Genomic DNA, 18429 nt, shown 5'->3' with positions numbered 1-18429 from the left:
TCAGCACTGCGCGGCAGGTGTTGCACACGCGCCCTGCCACCCTTCCCTCCTTCTATGACGAACGGAATGAAGCGCCCACTGCCCATGAACACGGCACTGCACCCGCCTGATCCCTCTGCCCTCCCCTAACACACCGCCACCGCGCCACGGCGATGCACGTGACCTGCCTGTGCGCCGCTGCGTCGGCGTTCTACATCCCGATGATGAGGCTTGTAAGTGCCGGCTCGCGGAGGGCTTCGGGCCCGAAGATCCGGTCGATGAACTTCGAGAACCCCCCGCTGATCGTGACGGACAAGGGCGTTCGCAGGTTCGGGCTGCTGGACGCCGTGGTTGCGACGCTAAGGAAGGACGCTGGAATCACGAGCATGATAGTGTGTGACGACTTGCAGCCGAACTCAACAGTGGTGAGCGTCTACAACGGGCGGAGGAAGGTGCTGAAGGAGAGCAGGTGCGACTCGATCATCGGCTTCGGCAGCGTCTCTTCGCGGGACGCTGCGCCACGTCATTGCGCTGCTCGCACGCATACAAGCACTCGCAACCAGCAGAGACACGTTCCACGACGAATATGGGTACCCTAAAGCATGCGAGAGCCGAAAGACGGCGAGAACAGGGATGGAGAGTTTGTGAGCAAGACGAACAAACAAAGAAGGCAGCAAAGGCAAGCAAGCTGTAGGGAGTGTCGCCTCTAATCGTATCGACAAGGGGGGGGTGACACGATTGCGCGCCTCATGCTAGTGAAATGGCATGTCGTAGCAGGGTGGGTGGGTGCGTCGGCGGGGTCCTCCAGCACCCGGTCAACCCGTGCTTCGCCCTCTTGTGCTTCAAAATTTCCGGGTGGTGTTGGTGGTGGTGGTGGTGAAGCGAGAAGCCAGTGATCGCGCACACGCTTCTAGACTGTTGTGCGGGGTGGGCAAGTGGCAGCCGTCGAGAAAACGCATCATGCCGTCTTCGTAGGGCCCAGGGGACAGGGCCGTGAACTGTGACCCCATGATCCAGCCACTTCCCTCCCCTCTTTCTCTCTTACCCGCATGACCTCTTGCGTCTATCCTGTCCTCTGCTCGCACAGCATGACAGCTGCAGTGCACGCGCCCCTCGGCTCGGTACAGTCTCTCCCTCCTCTTTGTGAACATGTCCCGTCAGAAGCATGACGGTGGCAAACTCAGCATCGCCAACGGTAGCAGGGTAGAGAAGAAGGCGAAGGAGTCGACCGTGTGTGTGCGCGTGCGTGCGTGCGTGAGAGGGGCGGGTGGGTGGAGATGTCCTCGTCGGTGCTTCGCTTTCCACCTGTCGCCCTCCATCGCTCTCCTCGTGTGCTTGCTGCTGTCTGATTGCTTGCCTTACCGGTGTTTTACTCCGTCAGCACGTTAGCGCAGCGTGCTGTGTTCATCTCTCTTTCGATTCAGGAAGGGTCGCGTCTGTCTGGCCGCAGAGCACTTGCAGGGCGTGCTGTTTCTTCTCTCTCTCCACCTCCCTCATTCCCTTCCAGACACCGGAGTCCTGGAAGGACTTTTTTGTGTGTGCCTTGACGACCATTGGACCTGCCATGTGCGTGCCGCCTCGTTTCCTTTTCAGTGTCTCTGTGCATCGACAGCGTGAAGCGTTGCGTCGTCCTATCTGGGTGACCCTCTCGGTGCACGCGCTTACTTGCGTGAGGCGATGGCGCACATGATCCGTGTGGCGTCTCGCAGCTTCGTACCGCTGTCTCTCCCGCATCCTGCTCTGCGTTCTGAAGCACTGTGATGCGTACAAGCGGGGGTGGGGTGGGGATTCCAGTCTGAGCTGATGGTATTTTGGCGCCGTACGCTTGCACTGGTCATGATCCGAAGGAAGGATGGCTTGTGCACGCGATCATCTGAGGCAAACACGCACGCACCAACGGCACGCCTCTACGCGCGACGGTCAAAGGATGCGAGCGGTTTCGTTAGCAGCGGATCCGGCGTGCACGCACCCACCCACCCACACACACACACACATATATACTCCTATATATGTGTGTAGGGGGTTTGTGTGTGTGACGCCGCAATGGCGCACGGAACTGTTTAACGTTGTTCTTCTGTGGAGACGCGCACATACTTCCCTCCTTTCTGCTGCGTGCTTGTGTCCATATGCGCAAGCGTCTCCGTCCTGCCTCCATGCGTCTTTTCTTTCTCGGCTGCCACGTCTCTCTCTCTCTCTCTCACCCTGTTCCTGCCTCCACCCCCACTCTACCGGCGTCTTTGCCTACATCGTATTCCTTCGTTGTCGCGCGGCGACCCAAAACACATCGCCTGTTTCCAGTTGTGTCGTTCGATTGGTTACCCGGGACTTGTGCGCCCAGTCCCCCACCCCGCCCCTCCCCGCCCTCTGCGGACACCGCAACCTCGTATCGCTCCACCGGCGAAAGACGCCGCGGCTGAAGAGACGTGTGCGAACACAAGCAACGCAACGCAGCGACCACCGGAGTTCGCTCATCATGCCGGTCTTCCACGCTGTCATGAGCGTGAAGGAGTCGGAGAGGGTCGAGCGGATCGCGCCTGTCAAGAACCGCGCGTGGGGGTTGCGCTTTCAATGCGCATCGTGCAACGAGGAGTCGACTGGGATGATGTACGTCAACCAGACGGAGCAGCACGAGCGCGACGGCGGCATGCACAACTTTGTATCCAAGTGCAAGCTCTGCAAGGCGGACATCACGGCCGACGTGCTCCCTGTTCCGGCGGGCACCGGCTACTATAGCGCGGAGGAGGAAAACCCGGCCAACGTGATTGCAGCCTTCGAGGTGCGCGGTGGCCGGCCAGTGGAGCTGGAGATCGACAACCAGTGGATGATTGTCACGGCCGGCGGTGGCTTGTTCGAGGATGTCGACCTGTCGCAGGAGTGGTACGACTATGATGAGAGCTCGCAGGCGACCGTGAGTGTAGCAGGCGTGTCAGTAGACTTTGAAAAGTCGAAGAAGAAGTGAGGGAGGGATGGGTGTACGACATGCTCGAGTTCTCTCTTTCCCAGCCTCGTCCTATCTCTCACTCGGTGGTGGTTCTCTGTTTCTTCGCATGTCTTTCTCGGATCCGTATGCTGGTTCAAATTGGAGGCGTCGTGGTGCGCACATGGATGCGCGTGCTTCTCGACAGATGGGCAGGAGGCAGAGGTACGTGTCTTCCGAAATCGCATAGCTGCATGCAAGCGACGGCATCGTTTTCCCTCTCCTCGTTTCGTTTATTTTGCGGCTGCCGCGGTGTCGTGGCATTCAGTGCACACACACTCTCTCTGTGCGTGGGAAAACCAAGCGGTCTCTCCCCTCCCCTCTTCACCCCTGCCAAAGCAGAACCACTTCCGGTGGTGACAGGGCTAGGCCCCCTACGGCGTAGGAGGGTGGGGGAAAGACAGAGCGATGCATCGCTACTGATGTCGGCGGTTAGGGCTGTGGATGGCGGGGCGTTGGAGCGGCCTGTGACCGTGCACACGCTTGTGCCACCCCATATGATGGGCGAAACGTAAGCGCGACTCAAGCGTGTAACCCACCCCCGGCCCTCGCGCATCGCCTGCTGGTGTGGGTAGAGTGTGAGGCGGAGGGGCCGCGCTCTCAGATGACGGAGTCGGCGCATTGTGCCGTGATACCTGCGTCTCCACGGCTGCTTCGCACCGCGCGGATGGGCTGCCTGTGACACAGGGCTGCGCAGGGGGCGGTCGCGTGGCGCATGGCCGCATGCGGTGTGGCGCAGAGCCATGGCGCTCACGCTGCCAAGCGAACGTCCGTGTTGACCGTCTGGGCGGCGGCACCCGCCATTGTCAAAAAAACGAATTCGAATGCGAGCCACGACAGCGTGCACATCCATCTTGTACACACATTTCGGCTGACGTGTCTTGTTGTTTTCTTGTTCATTGAAGTAACTTAGCTGCGCGTGGGCGTATGACTCGCCCTGCTGCTGTCTTGTTCCCTGCTTGTCGTTGTCGGGCGTTGCGGCGTTGTCTGGTGCCGTGGTGCATCTCTCTCTCTCTCGCCTCGCTGAGGCGTCGCCTTGCGCTCGCGCTCTCTCTTTTCCGCATGCGCTTCAGGGCTGCGCGAGGCGGTCGTCTGTTCTGTGAGGACACACGCAGCCGTGGTGCGCGCACACCCCTAACTTTCTCTCCGCTTCTTATGTGTGATGGCTCTCCTTTCCAACATATGTCGTCTCTATCCTCGAAAATGTGGTGCCCCCACCCCTCCCACCGCGCGCGCGGGCGTGCGAGTGACTGAGGTGCGCTGAATGTGTGCGGACGCATGGAAGGACATGTCGCACGCTCCGTGGCACTGGTGTTAGAAAGGAACGCTGTGGGCCGTACAGCATTGCCACATCGAAGTACGCACACACACACACACAACACACACACACACACACACACACAGACGGTGACAGAGCGGGTGGCGTTTGAGTGTGACGGTGTCGAGGGACGCCACCGTCGCTTCGCCTTTCCAATCTTTCCAGCTTTCGCACCCTGCAAGCGCCACTGAGGGGGGAGGGGAGGCGGCGGCGGCGGTGTGGCAGCCTTCCTCCTACGACGCACTAGTCTGCATCGCAGCGGTTCGCGCCGGGTGTCAAGAACGGCCGCCATGTTCGCAGCACTTTCGTGGCTGCTCGACCTCGACCAAGGTCACGCGGCGTCCTCGTCGTCCACGTCCTCATGCAGCAGTTACAGCGGCTCGTTGGACGCCGACGCAGGCGTCGAAACCGACCCGGCTGCCAACCATACCACCTTTTCCGACGCCGGCGGCCAACTTCTGGCGGAGTTGCATATTTCCTCTGTCGCGGCGGCGACACTTTCCCGGAGCGCCAGCGAGGCTGCCGCTCCTCCCCGCGGTGCCGTCTACTCCTCAGCGCGGCATCTGGAGGAGTCTTTCGCGGACCTCGAGGCGCGCAAGGCCGAATTTTTTGCCCCGTCCCCGTGCCAGGAGCCAGCGGAGGATGCGGGTCTCGGGCTGAGCTCCCTCACAGAGCGAGGCGGGACGCCCGTGTCGCCGTTGTCGTGCAAGATTGTTCCATTGGGGAGCCTGTGCGCCTACGCCAATGAGACTGTGAGCCTGTCGCCGATCGCGTCTCCAGTCCCTGCGCCAGTGTCGGCGACCGTCGCCACACTGCTTGCGCCGACACACGAGGACGAGCGGCTGCTTTTGGTGAGTGAGGGCGTGATGCTCTCGGCTCGCTTGTCCTCCCCCAGCCGCGGCGGACCGCGAGCGGCAGCAGAGCGAGCCAAAATTACCAACAACGACGGCTCTGCAACAGGCGCGATGGGCGCGGGGGTGGCGGCGCCCACACAGCGATCTCGCATCCTCGACTGGGACAGGGAAATGCACGCGCGACCGCAGGCGAGTCCGCCTCCCGGCCTTAGTGCTAACCGAGGCGAACGCGCTGTTCGCAGCGGCACAGGGGTGCAGGAGAGGAGCGAGCAGATTGCTGATGCCGAGCCTGGGGAAGCGCGGCTCGTACGCGGTGCAATGAAGGCGGCGTTCATGCTTTCTACACCCCCGCACACACCGGCTCTCGGCGCCGCCGCTTTCGCACCAGCTGCTGTGCCTCTGCACCCATCACCCCCTTTTCTCGGCACCACCGTCGGCGCCCGCGACGCGGCGGTGCCTGGCTACTCGATTGAGCGCATACACGACACTCCTGCGCAGGAGGACTCCGGTGTGGTGTACCTCGCCGACGGGTTGGCGACCGTGACGTCAATGGATGTCGGTGATCTGCACCGGCAGGCGGAACAGTCTTCGCCACCGCTGACGCATCCGCTAGCAGCACAGTTGACGACGCCGTCTCACACGAAGCAGCCGCACTTCGACTTCTCCTGAGCGTGGCTGTTTGCCTACCCCCTCCCTCTCTGTCCCCGCAAGAGCCCCTTTTCATTTCGCCTCCTTGCTCTGGCAACACGGAGCCACCGTGGCACTGCCGTAAGCGAAAGCACAAGAAACACTAGGCCGCACCTGCACTGTGCTGTGCGCGGCGCTGTGGGCGACACGTGCCCTCCCCCCCAATACACAGAGGCGACCCTCGCCCAAGGTGCGCTACCCAAGCTGTGTTGGACAGCTTCACCGCCGCCCGCCCGCAGCACCTGTCCGCGCCCTCCCCTGCTCAGCCGTCCGCCCCTTTTCTCTCCTTGCTGGTTCCGCTGGCTGCCACTGCTCGTGGCGCTCCCTCCCCCCTCCCGCCCCGGGGAAAGGGGGGGGGGTCGGCTGCGGGGTGTTCCCGTCCGCGGCGGTCCTCGTTCGTGTGCAGGGCCAGGCCCGCGGCCCCGCCCCCCCCTCCTTTTGGGCTCGCGCCCAAGGCGAAGAGGCTCGCGGGGTGGGGTGGCCCGCCAGTGGGGCGTGGGGTCGGGGCCGTGATGTGGGGTTCGGTTTTTGGGGGGCGGGCGAAAGGGGTGGGCGGGCTGGGGGGAAGAAAAAAAAACGCCCCGAGACTGGGCAGGGTCCCCCTCCTAGAGGTGCCTTTTCAGGCGCCGTTCGTCGTGGGTGTTGGGCGCGCGAACGTCCGCAGCGAGATGGCAGCATCGGCGCGGTGAAACAGCAACGGCCCATCCCAAAAGACGGAGGACAGAGTCTGTTGCGTTCGCGAGCACGCATGTCCCTCGCTCAACACGGGGGAAGCGACGCAACGCCTGTGTGGGTGTGCGCGTATGCTGTGGCAAGTTTCCTCGGCTTGGTTGAGTGATTTTCCTGTGTGTTCACCCTGGGCCTGGGTGGCATGGATGGCCGGCGGAACGATTTGTCTGGGAACCGTTACGCTTATCCAAAACCAAACAAAGGAGAAGCGAAAGAGCGAAACACACCATGAAGGCCCCCCCCTCCTCCTCCTCCCCCTCCCCCGAGTCAGAGAGAGGGAGGGAGGGAGGAAAGGGGACCAGAGGGCGACAGGGAATGCGCGTGAGGCTTTCGAGGGCGCGCGAAACGGGCCTGGGGATGGAAGTGTGACTGGCAGGTGCAGAACACACACACACACACACCGACACACACACACAACACACACACACACACACAAAACTACAGACGCCCCCTTCCTCGACCTCCACACGTCAGAGCGCGCGCACAGACATGCGCATACATTGACGTACTCGAGGGTTACGAACAACAACAACAAGAAATAATAATAATCGGTGCTGACCTTCGCGAAAGGCGGCGATTGCCGTCGAAGAGACCGAAAACAGCGCGGGTGTGTCGTGTGTGTGTGTGTGTGTGGGAGAGAGAGAGAGTCAACGTTAGAAGAGCACACACACACACACACACACACACGCAGACACAAAGACATATTACTTGTGATCGAAGAGGCACACGGTCCCAGACACACCGACGAGAGGGATGGGTGGTTGGGCTCATGCCATTAAGCCATGACGATGCTGACCAAAGAATAAAACAAAAATCTTAAAAATCCAGAAACAAACTAAACAATAATATCTATATATATATATATATATATATGTGCGTGTGTGTACATACTTATATCAATACTTATCTGTGTATATGTATATATATATATGTATACATGTACAGACATAAAACAGAGAGCAGATCCGTGTTTCAATGTGTACGCGTGAAGTGGATAAAGAAGCGACAAAAGCACGGAAGAAGAAGACGGGGCCGCGTGCAGGGGACGGGGAGTGCCTCTCCCTGAGGGATCGAAGGCGGGGTGGTGGTGCAGACGGTCGCGTCATCTCTTCCCATGTGTCTCCCCCCTCCTGCCCTCTTGTTCGCTCGCTCGCTCTCTCTGTCTGTCCACCGGCCCTTCTCGCATCACCAACGCAGGGAAGTCCTGTGGGAGGGAGGAGGCAGAGGATAACAGGCGAGGGGAGAACGGGGAGATGAGGCGAGAAAAGTGTCTAACAGGGAGAAGGCAACGGAAGGGAGGGGCAATCAAAGAGCCGCAAGCGCGTCGGGGCGAGAGCAGCGGCGGTCAACGAAGAGGGCGGAGGCGGCGTCGTGGTGAGTGGAGGCAGGGAGGTGCGTCGCGCGCTGCACCGAAACGCCATCCGCTCCTCTACACCCCCTCCCCCTCACGCATTCGCAGGGGGTGGGGCGCTGAGGAAGGGAGGGAGGGTGGTGTGAGCGAGGCAGGTCAAGTCAACGGTGTAGGGGGGGGGTGGGAGAAGGAGAAAGTTGAAGAAGAACTGACGGCACGGAAGGGGAGGAGCCGATGGGTGCACTTGCGCGAGCTCAGATTCTGTGGTTCGCGGAGGCAGCGGCGGCCCTCTCGTCCTTTGAGCTGCCGCGGCGCATGTAGAGAACGGCGAGCACGACGGCAGTGGCAAGCAGGCAGCCGATGACAAAGGAGGAGAGGAAGATGCCCGCGGCAGCACCTCTCTCGACGCCGGAGAAGGCGTAGTAGTTGTAGGTGTCACCAGTGTGAGTGACCTCAACCTCGTCCTGCATGTGCTTCGTGCCGTTTATGATGGTGTCCAAGGACACGCCAGCGAGCGCGGTGTTGAGGATGGTGGCGAGGCGGTAGCCGGCCAGCGTGACGCGGCCGGCGGCGAGGATCTTGCCATTGGCCTTGTACGACTCGGACAGCACGGTGCCGTCGGAGATACCGGGGTAGACGTTCTTGACGGCCAGCTCGTAGCTCTCGGCCGCCATGATGGTGGAGTTGGTCATCATCATCTGCTCCTCGGTGAAGGAGTGCGACTTGACAAGGTTGTCCACGAAGGCGGAGAGTTCGGCGTAGGCGTCTTTGTCGAGGGGGCGCACGGCGTTGTTCTGCGGACCCTCGCACATAGAGTCCCAGAAGGCGTGCAGCTTCATGGACGTGCCGGCGGTCTCGTTGACGATGACGATCTGCTTGTTGCCGCCGAGGTCGCCGAGCGGGTACTCGGGTGAGAAGAGGTCGGCGCTGTGCAGCGGCATGTGGATATCGCCGACGAAGTGGATGAGGTTTGCGACAGAGGTGATGATGATGTCGGAGGTGGCAGTGGGGCTTGTGATGGCGCTGATGAGCATCGGGATGACGGAAGCGACGTTGACGATCTCGACGGGGTTGATGGTGACCTTGACATCCTGCGGGTTGTAGATGGTGTCGATGAAGTGCCAGGTGGACATGGTGTAGAGGCCCATGGACTTGAGGTCGTCCGCCCAGGGGCCGAGCTCGACGATGTTGGTGCTCTTGGGGAAGGGGCCGATCTTGTTGAGCGCGTTGGCGCAGGCCTGCACCTTCGCCTGCACATCTGGCTTGAGATTGCGGCGCGCGATCTCTGCGATGCACATGTGACCCTTGTCCCACCAGGCCTGCGTCGGCAGCGCCAGCAACAGTAGCATCGCGACGACGGCCGCACGAAGCGCGGGGGCGGAGAAGGCGAGGGCAGCCATGTCTGGTCTCGTTGAGGGGTGTGATGTGTGTGGCAGGCTGTGAAAGAGAAAGGCGAGAGGGCGTTAGTTGGGGCGAGCACGCAGAGGGCGAGTGGGTGGTTATACGCACGAACTTGAGCGGCAGGCGGGGGTGGGCACGTGGGAGGACGGGGTGCAACGGTTAAAGCGGTAGAAGGGTAGGGACAGATGGGGAGGGGCGAGACAGTTTCGAGGTAGAGGTACGTCTGTATGGACCTGCGACCGGGCTGGAGTGGGGTGGGGGTGGGGGGCCTGTCAGAGGAAGAGGGACGGGATGGGGAGCGGTGTAACAACGGTGCATGTGCGTTGCGGCGAGGGGATCATGCTGCCTGCTGCTTTGGCCTACAGCAGCGCGCCGTACGACGGGCCGCGCTGCGCCTCGCTCGTCGGGTGCGACGTCTTCGCACGGGGCGCGCGACGTGATGAAGTGGCTTTTGGGAGCAGTGACGACAAATTACCGATGACACAAGAAGAGAGAGAGAGAGCGCGCGAAAGAGTTGACGCTCGACAACGGTGTGGTGGAGGCCGCGGGTGCGCTCATCAACCACGACCCGAAACAAGGAGAGAGGAACTCAAGCAAGCAAGCACATGAGGTCCGACCAGAGAGCACTTACTTTCGTGCGCGCACAGTGCAGCTGCGTGCAGCTCACAGAGGAGGAGGAGGAGGAGGCGGTGAGAGGGGGGGGGGCTGTAGGCAGGTTGTAGGGCGGTGGTGAATGAGAGTAAAGGTGCGCCATCACGTGGACCGATGGCGTATGCCCTGATACGCGCAACGTGGGAGAGGCGCAGGCGACGGGACTCGAGATGAACAGAGATACAGAGAGAGGTACCGGGGAGCTGGTGTGTTGCACCTTACGCTGTCTCTCCGCGTCTGCGTCTGTGTGTGTGCACGGGTATTTGCGCACGCACACATCTGCCTGCGTGCGCGGGCGGGTGGACACAACGAGTGCCAACAACACCGCGCGCGTGCAACAGCGAGAGTGCGAGAGCGTGAGAAAGGGGTGGGTGGGTGGGGAGAAGGGCTTGGAGAGGGCGGTGGGCAGCTCACCGCGGCAACGGTGAAACAGGTCAACTAGTAAACAGAGCACACACACACACACACATATCTGTAGGAAGATCATGTGCAGATACTGTGCTTGCGCATGCGTATGAGCATGGAAAGGTGTTCTCGATTTTCTGTGTGCGTGTCTTTGGAGGAGATGGCCGTGTGTGCGTGTTGGGGGAGGGGAGGGGCGGGTGAGGTAATATAGGTGGCTTGTATTGTGGGCGTCGCCAGCGCGTATCACGAATGATGTGTCGTCAGATGGCAAGAAGGAGTGCGCTGACGAATACTCGGTGTGATTTTCTGCGTGTCTCTGTCACTGCACTCGTGCATCTCTCTCTCGACTTTCCTTTCCCTTCCTTTCTCTGACGCTGCACTTTAGGCCGTCAGCCGGGATGCCAAATCTGTGATCACCGCGTTGTTCGCCGCGTAAATGTACGGCAGCGGCTCGTTGGGCGGCATGCCAGCCTTGCACAGGGCCTTGGTCGCCACATATGGCTTGCCCAGTGGCGTCTTTCTTACGCCAGCCGCCACAGTATTGTTTTCCTTCTCCACCTGCGCCCCTTCCACCTCGTCGTGCTTCGCCTGCTCGGCTGCAGAGGTCGTCTCTGCGCGTTGCACGCTGTGCTGGATCGGCAAGCTCTTGCATGCCGACACGATGGCGGCACCGCAGGTCTCGACTGGGATAGACGACATGATGAGCTTGGCAAACTTTTCGGTGGCTCGGGTCTTGCCATGACGCTCCAGCAGCCCCGGCTGAAGCAAGAGAAGGTTCACCGGTGACAGCGCCGCGGCAGCGGTGGCGCACTTGTTGTGCCGGTGCACCCGCTCCACCGTGGATTCATCCGCAATGCCCTTTGTCTGCATGTAAAGGAACCATGAGCTGCTGCTGGCGTTGCTGGAGCTGACCTGGCAGAAGACGCGAAGTGTGCCCGACGACTGGGCCGCGTTGGCGTTCATGGCGGCGAGCACGTCGACCTCCTTGCCCATGCCTTCCTGCACGTGCACTTGCTTCGAGGCCCCCCCGTCACCGATATGGTGCACAAAGGCCTTGGCTGGTGACAGGCCAGCCGGCGCCGAGTACGCCAGCACCGCCTCCGTGAAGGCCATCACGTAGTCATAGTCGCACCGTGTGAAGCTCTTGGCGCTCCCAGCGTCCTTGCGGGTGGTGCCGAGACACATGGCGGCGTAGGTGTGACCACCAAAGATGCCCCTGTACCTCTCTGTGGGATCTGTGATGGCAGTGGCCGCAGCACCCGCGGCACAGTTATCAGCCCCGCTAGCGGCAGCGCTGGTGCTGCTGCGCTTCGCCACCCACAGCTGCGTGAACTCTTCCCAGTCCATGGTAATAGGCCTGATCTTGGCAGCCTCCGCGGGCGTGGCTGTCACGGTGCCAGCGGGAGACCCGCTACCCTTTTTCCTCTTGCTGTTGGCGCCATCGCCGCGGCTGTCGGTGTTGCCTGCCTCACCTGCGACGATAATACCGAAGAGATTTTCGTAGTTCGACACAGCAGTGTTTCTGAACCGCGTCAGCGCTACAACGCGGTCGATCGACGGCTGCTGAATGGCATACTGCACGACGGTGCGGCCGATGGCGCCAGTGGCGCCAGCGACGATCATGGAGACCATGTCTGTGGCCCCTCGACACAGCGTATAGAAGCTATGTATGAGGAGGGGGCAGAGGACGAGAGGGGGGGGGAGTGGGGAGGGTGGCACCCACAGAGCGTTAGGGGACACTGCGCCGCGGAGTAGGCTTCCAATCGGGCAACACAGAGACCCACACGCTGAGAGAGCGAGGAGGAGGGCGGCAGTGGCGAGCGGGATAGACAGGAAGTGAGCACTATCAGGAAAGAGCTAGAGGTGGGCGCCCGTCGTTGGGCAACGGGTGGTGATGTGGGTGAGAGAAGGGGAGACGGGGGAGCATACAGCCTGGGCGTGCGTGCATGTGCCGGGCCCGAACACACGCGCAGCAGCGTTGGCCAACAACAACAACAACAACAAATATACGGAGGCAGAGCGAGCGAAGGAAAGGGACGGGACCGAGAAAAAAGAGTATTTTGGGGCTGCGGAGGACAGACGTGCACCATCGCCTTCCCTCTCTCCCCGCTGTCTTCGCTTGTATGCCATAGGTCTATATGCGATGTCTTGGCGCGCACCGTCAAGAAAGAGGCGCTGCACCAACGAACGGCGGGGACGGAGTAGCCCCCACCGCCTCCGCAACCGTGCGTGGGTGTGACATCATTCTCCGTCTTCTACCCTTGGCACTCCGCCACACCGCTCCCGCATTTCGTTTTTTTTCTTATTGACTGGTGGTGTCGTTGGATGCGTGATAGGCCCTCGCAGCACGGCAACAGAGAGAGAGAGAGAGAGAGAGAGAGAGAGAGAAACACACACAGAAACATGTCGGCGCTCCCCCTCCCCCCTCCCCCGCGCCACGCACACCCCTACAGACAGAGGCTCGCACACAGGGGGAGGCGGAGAGGCATACAGCGGACCTTGTCCCGCCCGCTGCAGGTGTCATATGTGGAGAAGAACTCTAACCAAGAAGGGGAAGATGGCAATAGAAAAAGATGAAGAGTTGGGCGGGTGGGGTGGGGGTGGGGCTGTGATGCGTGCGTCACGTGCGAGAGCCTCATCACACCTTCAGACGCGCCCGTGCAGAAAATAGCCGGTCGAGCTGTGCACAGCGCTTGAGCGGTCCTTCGCAGTTGAGTGCAGCGGCCGGGAACGGTGGCCACACGCACGCATGCAAAATGCTAAAGGAAAGGAGAATCAACTTTATCAACTGCGGCGCTGCTTCTGCTGCTGTTGTTGCTGCTCCACCCTCAGCAAGGCGAGCTCCGTCTTCGTCTCCAGCTTCCGGCCGTAGTTGCGCGAGCTCAGCAGCGGGAGAAGCTGCTGAAGCACGGATAGCATGCCGCCTCCTTCTGCGCGCGTGCTCACCAGCTCGTCCACCGGCGCCACCGTCAGCAGCGTCTGGATCACATAGTTGCCGTAGGGGTCCATGACAACGGTGGTCAACGGCAGCCGAGCGATGGCGGCGTTTGTGGCCGCCGCTGTCGAGGCAGAGGCGTACACCGCTGGCGCAGAGGGGTGGGGGAGGGGCACCATCAGCGACTGGCAGATGAGGCGAATACGCCGCTCGCTGCAGTGGCGCAAAATGTGCTCGATCACGTTCGATGCAAACTTGTTCGTGCACATCTGCACCAAGTCCCGCTGCATGCCGGCCGCCACGGCGTCGATGGTGGCGGTGCTGCCGCGCGCGTAGCAGACGTCCACGAGGCGCGTCACGACGTAGTTGCCAAACGGGTGAGTGGAGAGCTCCTGCACGTGGGGAAGGAGAAGCGCTGCCATGCGCTCAAAATAGTCCATCTGCTCCATCGCGCCAGAGGATGATGGCGACGACGGCGATAATCCAGCGCACGCGTGAAGGAAGTCCAGGCACTTCTGGACAATGCAGCAGCCCTGCTTGTGCTGGCAGACGTACAGCAAATGCTGCTGAATCGCCTGAAAAAGTGTCGCCACCCTTTCCTCGAGCAGGCGGCGCGATGGTGCGGTGCTGCTTTCGCCCGGCGCCGCCATGGATGCGGATGACGGCTCTGCCGCACTGCTCGCGCCAGATGCCAAGGCGTTATACTGGCGCCGGATGCACTCCATCACCTTCATCAGCACGTGGCCACCGTTCGCGTTCGTCAGCAGGCGCAGCAGATCACGCTCCAGAGCGACGAAAACGAGGCGTTCCTCTTCCGTGTTGCGAACCGTCTCGACGAGCCGCTGCACGGCGAAGGTGCCATGGGGGGAGCAGGCGACCTCACACAGGTGATGTTGCAGCGACGGCAGCCGCAGCAGCCGTTGGCGCTCCGCATCAGGCGCCATGTCGAACACTTTTTGGAGGAGGAAGTTGCCGTACCCGTCGGCCATGACGGCGTCCAGCTTGGGCTCGATTGCTCGCAGAACGACGCGAACGGGGATGGAGTTCTCGAAGGCTTCGGCGCGACGACGGCGGCGGCGCTCGCTGACGCTGCCCTTCTTCTCTCCAGCACTCGCCCCGGCTGTCATCGACGGCGACACTGCGGCGGCGGCATCGTCTGCCGCGAGCTCGCCGTGTCCTCCGTCGAGCGCCTCGCTCTCGTTGCACTCGGCGTCGATCACTGCCTGCAGAAGCCGGCAGCCGTGCTGATCGTGCGACATGGCGAGTATAATCGACGCCGAGACAACGTCCGGCACGGCGGTGACGCTGACGACGCTGCTTTCCTCCGCCGTGAACGACATCTGCCCGCCACCCGTCACAGCGGACGACGCGGACGGCGAGTTGGGCAGCACGATTGCCGCGGCTGCCTGTAGGCGCTGGATGAGTGCTTGGACGGCGGCGGCCGACACCATGGACGCCCCGGTCCCGGTGGTTGCGCCTGCGGAGTTCGAGGGGCTGTTCAGGTGGTGGCCGGCGTGATTGCTGTGGTTGTAGTGGTATGAAGGTGAGCTCGGGCTCGCACCACTGCCAGCGCCGTGTGCAGATGCGCTCAGCGAGCCGCGGGCCCCACGAGCACCGCCGCAGACCGCGGCACCGACACCAGTCGAGCAGGACGTCTGTGAGAGCTGCACACGTGGCCGCGCCTCGCGCGACGCTCCTCTGTCAGCGACCGATGCACCGCTGACCCCGAGACGGCTCCCATCCACGCGCTTCTTGCCGCCGCTGTTTGTGTTGTTGTTGTTGGCGGCTGTCGCAGTCGTCGCGTTGCTGCTGGGAGTGGTGATGGTGTATCGCCGCAGCGCCGGCGAGCTGCCGTTGGACGGACGAGGGTGCGGTGACGGACGCATACTGCAGGAAGGAGGTGAGTTGGTGTTGTGTGCGTTACCAGCGACTGGACCGGCACCGGTGGTCGATGGAGGAGCATCGACGGGGCTCCAACGGCGCATCGAAGGCGTCTGCAAATGGTTCTGCTGGGATTTGTACGGTCCTGCTGCTGCTGCTGCTGCTGTCGCCAGTGACGGCGTCGACGCAGGTGGCGGTGGTGGCAGGGCCATCACCGTCGTTGCACTCGTGCGAGGTGATGCTGTCTGCGAATACTGCCCCTGCCGGTGGTTGCTGTGACTTTGTTGCCAGCCGTGGTGCGGTGAGACGTCTGTGCCGGCCGTAGCTGGCGATGTAGAGTTGGGCTGAGATGGTGACGATGGTGGGAAAAGCTGTGCCGCGCTGGCTGGGCGGGGCACCCGCATCGGGGCCGTGGTAAACGTTGGTGGGGACGCATAGGTGCGAGAAGGATGGCCCGCGTGCGCGTGCGCTCCGCCCATTTCGTCCGAGCTACCCAGATCGCCAACACCGCTGTGAAGGTGGGCAGCAATCGAGGAGAGTGTGACTGGCTTCGACACCGTGTCAGGGGTGTGGAGCAGCGCCGCTGCTGCGGCGACGGAGACTGCGTTCGAGCTTGCTGCTGCCGCTGCTGCGGCGGCTCTCTCATACGGACTTAGGCGCTCCCACAAAGCTGCCGCCTCGGACGGGGTGAGGCTGGAGCGCGGCCAGCTGCTGCGGCCCTGCTCCGTCGATGCGCCAGCGGCTGCTGCTGCGGAGGAAGCTCGCGGTATGCTCGTGATGTGGGCTGTGTAGAGCGGTGTCGGCCCCATGCTGGCCAGGCGTGAGGATGATGTTAGCGGGCGTTGCTCCGGCGGCGTATTCGCGTGCGCCGTTCTGCCCGTGAAGGCAGCGTTGGCAGGCCCGAGCCCACTCGCCGGCACCTGTGACGGGCTCTGCCGGAGTTGGCTGAGCAGCTGGTGATACGGTGTGGTCGACGTTGGTGGAAGCGGCGAGACCGTCGAGATCGGCGTTCCCTGCACCACCGCGCCGTTCACGGACAACCGTCCACCGCGCTGGAGCTCCGCGAGCTCCGCCTCAACATTCGCTCGCCACGCGCTGTCGAGGCCACCGTTGTCCATGACATCGGCGCTGCTGCTTACACGAAAGAACTGCGCGACAGCAGCCTCAGCCGCGGAAGACGGAGAGGACGGTGTGGTGTGGTGCTGGTGAAGGTGCTGATGCGACTGCTGCTGCTGCTGCTGCTGCAGGTGAAACAGGCGTAGCGATCGGTTAGAGCCATCTAGCGCCGACTGCGGCGTGCCGATACTGCGCGCGGGCGTCCAGACATCCGATAGCCGGTCACCGCCACCCCCGCCACCACTGGTGCGGCCAAACTCCTCCTCGCAATCCCTGTCGAAACCATCGTTCTGCATCACAGCTGCAATGTGTGAGATACCCTCTAGCACTCCTTCCGCCACCGCCTTGTCATCACGCTTGGTGTAGGCGGATGGTACCGATGAGGTGACAGCCGGTGAGGGGGTGTCTCGAAGTATCGCACTATCCGCCGCCGCACCGGGGTAACCGCTGCCTTCACGCTCGACCGCAACCGGCAAGATCGGCGCTGCATCGTCGATCGAGTGCGGTGTCGTCGTTCTGGCTGCCGTGCTCACGGATGCAGTGTAAACGTTGTATGCGTGGGGGGAAGGCATGGACTGGCGCGCGTGCGTCACTAGCGGCAATGATCTCTGCTGCTGCAGCTGCTCGAGACACCGCCGCTGCTGCTGCTGCCCAGTCAATATCTGAGCCGCTGCTGATGGGAAGGCGAAGAGGAGCTGCTTCGGCTGCTGGAATATATTGTAGCCATCGCCTTGGTCGGCCAAGTCCACCTCGATGCACCTTGCACGCTCGTCCGACGGCTGCAGCAGCACCTTCACATCTGTGGCCGGGGTGCGACTCACCGGCGGCTGGTCAAACGGGTTCGCGCGGCGGTGCTCGTAGTCGGCGAGAAAGCTGTTGCTCGCCGCTGCAGTGTTGATGCCAAAGGTGCTGTCCGTGTTATCATGCACAGTCCAGCTGCTCGTGACGGCTGCGGTGGAGGAGGCGGTGTATCGTCCCGCAGCAGAGCCGCCGGCGCCACTGGCGATGCTCGCCGAGCTGCCATTGCTTATCCGCTTGTCAAGTACCCCCGCTGTTGTGCCGGCAGCAGAAGTATGCACCGGTATCGTGTGGTCACCGTCGATGCTTGGGCGATGCCGCTGCTCCAGTTTTTCGTGCTGATGCTGCTCTTGCTCGTTACGCTCTTCCTCGTCCGCCACAAGGCGCACCTGCGACAGCAGGTGCAGCAGCTCTTCGCTCTCGGATTGGGCAAACATGGCGCTGAAGATGATGCAAGACACAGGTGCAGATGCACGGATGACGGTGAAGGGAGCTGCACAACGTTGTGGACAGGAGATGAGGTGCGATGAGGGGTGGCGGTGACACACAACCACACAAAAGGAAAAATTGAGTCGCCCGCGCCGACGCGCGCCACGCACACGCAAGCGGCGGCGACGACGACGACGACGACGACGACGGCGAGAGAACGAAGGAAGGGGCGAAGAGGAGGAAGGGAGGACGGCGACTTACGAAACAACCGAAGAGCGAGCGACGAGAGAGGTACAGAAAACACGAGCCGAGCGACAACAACAACAACAAAGAAGGAAGCGACGACCACAACAGCAACACAACACAGATGCCTTCACGCGGCAGCTGGATGAACGGATGAATGGGTGGGTGGGTGGAGGGAGGGAGGAGAGAGACGATACAGAGTCCTCTAGCCAAGCCCGTGTATCGCTTCGACTGCGTGCCTAGAGAGAAACCGATATATCATAAACGCTAAGGGGTAGGGATGAGAACGTCGAAGCGCGCGACCACAACAGGGAAACAACCAAGACGTACGTGTGCTCCTCTTCCTTCCCCTCCTCCTCCTCCGAGCGCTGTGCTTTTTGAACCTGAGTAGGGAAAGGGATGACGGAGATGAGGTGCAGGCACACACACACACACACACACACACACACACACACACACGCACACACACACACGCACACAGCTGCTTACTTCTAGACGCACGTAGACACGTGAGAGAAGCGTATTAAGGAACACACTTGATATGGTGCACGTGAGGGAGACGAGAGCGAACTACAACAACCCCGACGAAAAGAAGGAACACGTCTGAACAGGGGGAGGGGGGAAGGGGAGGATGAAGGGGAGGCACAGAGAATACAACACTCACCACGGTAGTGA

At 61.8% G+C, this 18429-nt stretch overlaps 6 protein-coding genes across 6 annotated transcripts; 3 read left to right on the top strand and 3 right to left on the bottom strand.

Moving 5' to 3' along the window:
• Positions 1-152: 152 nt before the first annotated feature.
• LMJF_12_0420 (hypothetical protein) lies at positions 153-578 on the top strand (the record flags this gene model as incomplete). The annotated part of the gene is made up of 1 exon (XM_001681596.1): positions 153-578. The coding sequence occupies one exon, from the start codon at positions 153-155 to the stop codon at positions 576-578; it is 426 nt and encodes a 141-aa protein (XP_001681648.1).
• Positions 579-1906: 1328 nt separating this feature from the next.
• LMJF_12_0410 (conserved hypothetical protein) lies at positions 1907-2938 on the top strand (the record flags this gene model as incomplete). The annotated part of the gene is made up of 1 exon (XM_001681595.1): positions 1907-2938. The coding sequence occupies one exon, from the start codon at positions 1907-1909 to the stop codon at positions 2936-2938; it is 1032 nt and encodes a 343-aa protein (XP_001681647.1).
• Positions 2939-4564: 1626 nt separating this feature from the next.
• On the top strand, positions 4565-5797 carry LMJF_12_0405 (hypothetical protein; the record flags this gene model as incomplete). The annotated part of the gene is made up of 1 exon (XM_001681594.1): positions 4565-5797. The coding sequence occupies one exon, from the start codon at positions 4565-4567 to the stop codon at positions 5795-5797; it is 1233 nt and encodes a 410-aa protein (XP_001681646.1).
• Positions 5798-8149: 2352 nt separating this feature from the next.
• LMJF_12_0400 (putative 3'-nucleotidase/nuclease) lies at positions 8150-9295 on the bottom strand (the record flags this gene model as incomplete). The annotated part of the gene is made up of 1 exon (XM_001681593.1): positions 8150-9295. The coding sequence occupies one exon, from the start codon at positions 9293-9295 to the stop codon at positions 8150-8152; it is 1146 nt and encodes a 381-aa protein (XP_001681645.1).
• A 1438-nt stretch (positions 9296-10733) lies between these two features.
• On the bottom strand, positions 10734-11984 carry LMJF_12_0390 (conserved hypothetical protein; the record flags this gene model as incomplete). The annotated part of the gene is made up of 1 exon (XM_001681592.1): positions 10734-11984. The coding sequence occupies one exon, from the start codon at positions 11982-11984 to the stop codon at positions 10734-10736; it is 1251 nt and encodes a 416-aa protein (XP_001681644.1).
• A 1152-nt stretch (positions 11985-13136) lies between these two features.
• Positions 13137-17519, bottom strand: PUF4 (putative pumillio protein 4; the record flags this gene model as incomplete). The annotated part of the gene is made up of 1 exon (XM_001681591.1): positions 13137-17519. The coding sequence occupies one exon, from the start codon at positions 17517-17519 to the stop codon at positions 13137-13139; it is 4383 nt and encodes a 1460-aa protein (XP_001681643.1).
• Positions 17520-18429: the final 910 nt, after the last annotated feature.

This window comes from Leishmania major, chromosome 12 (assembly GCF_000002725.2).
Source record: "Leishmania major strain Friedlin complete genome, chromosome 12".
NCBI lineage: Eukaryota > Euglenozoa > Kinetoplastea > Trypanosomatida > Trypanosomatidae > Leishmania > Leishmania major.
The sequence above is the reverse complement of the archived record's forward strand: the minus strand, read 5'-3'. Positions and strand labels throughout refer to the sequence as shown.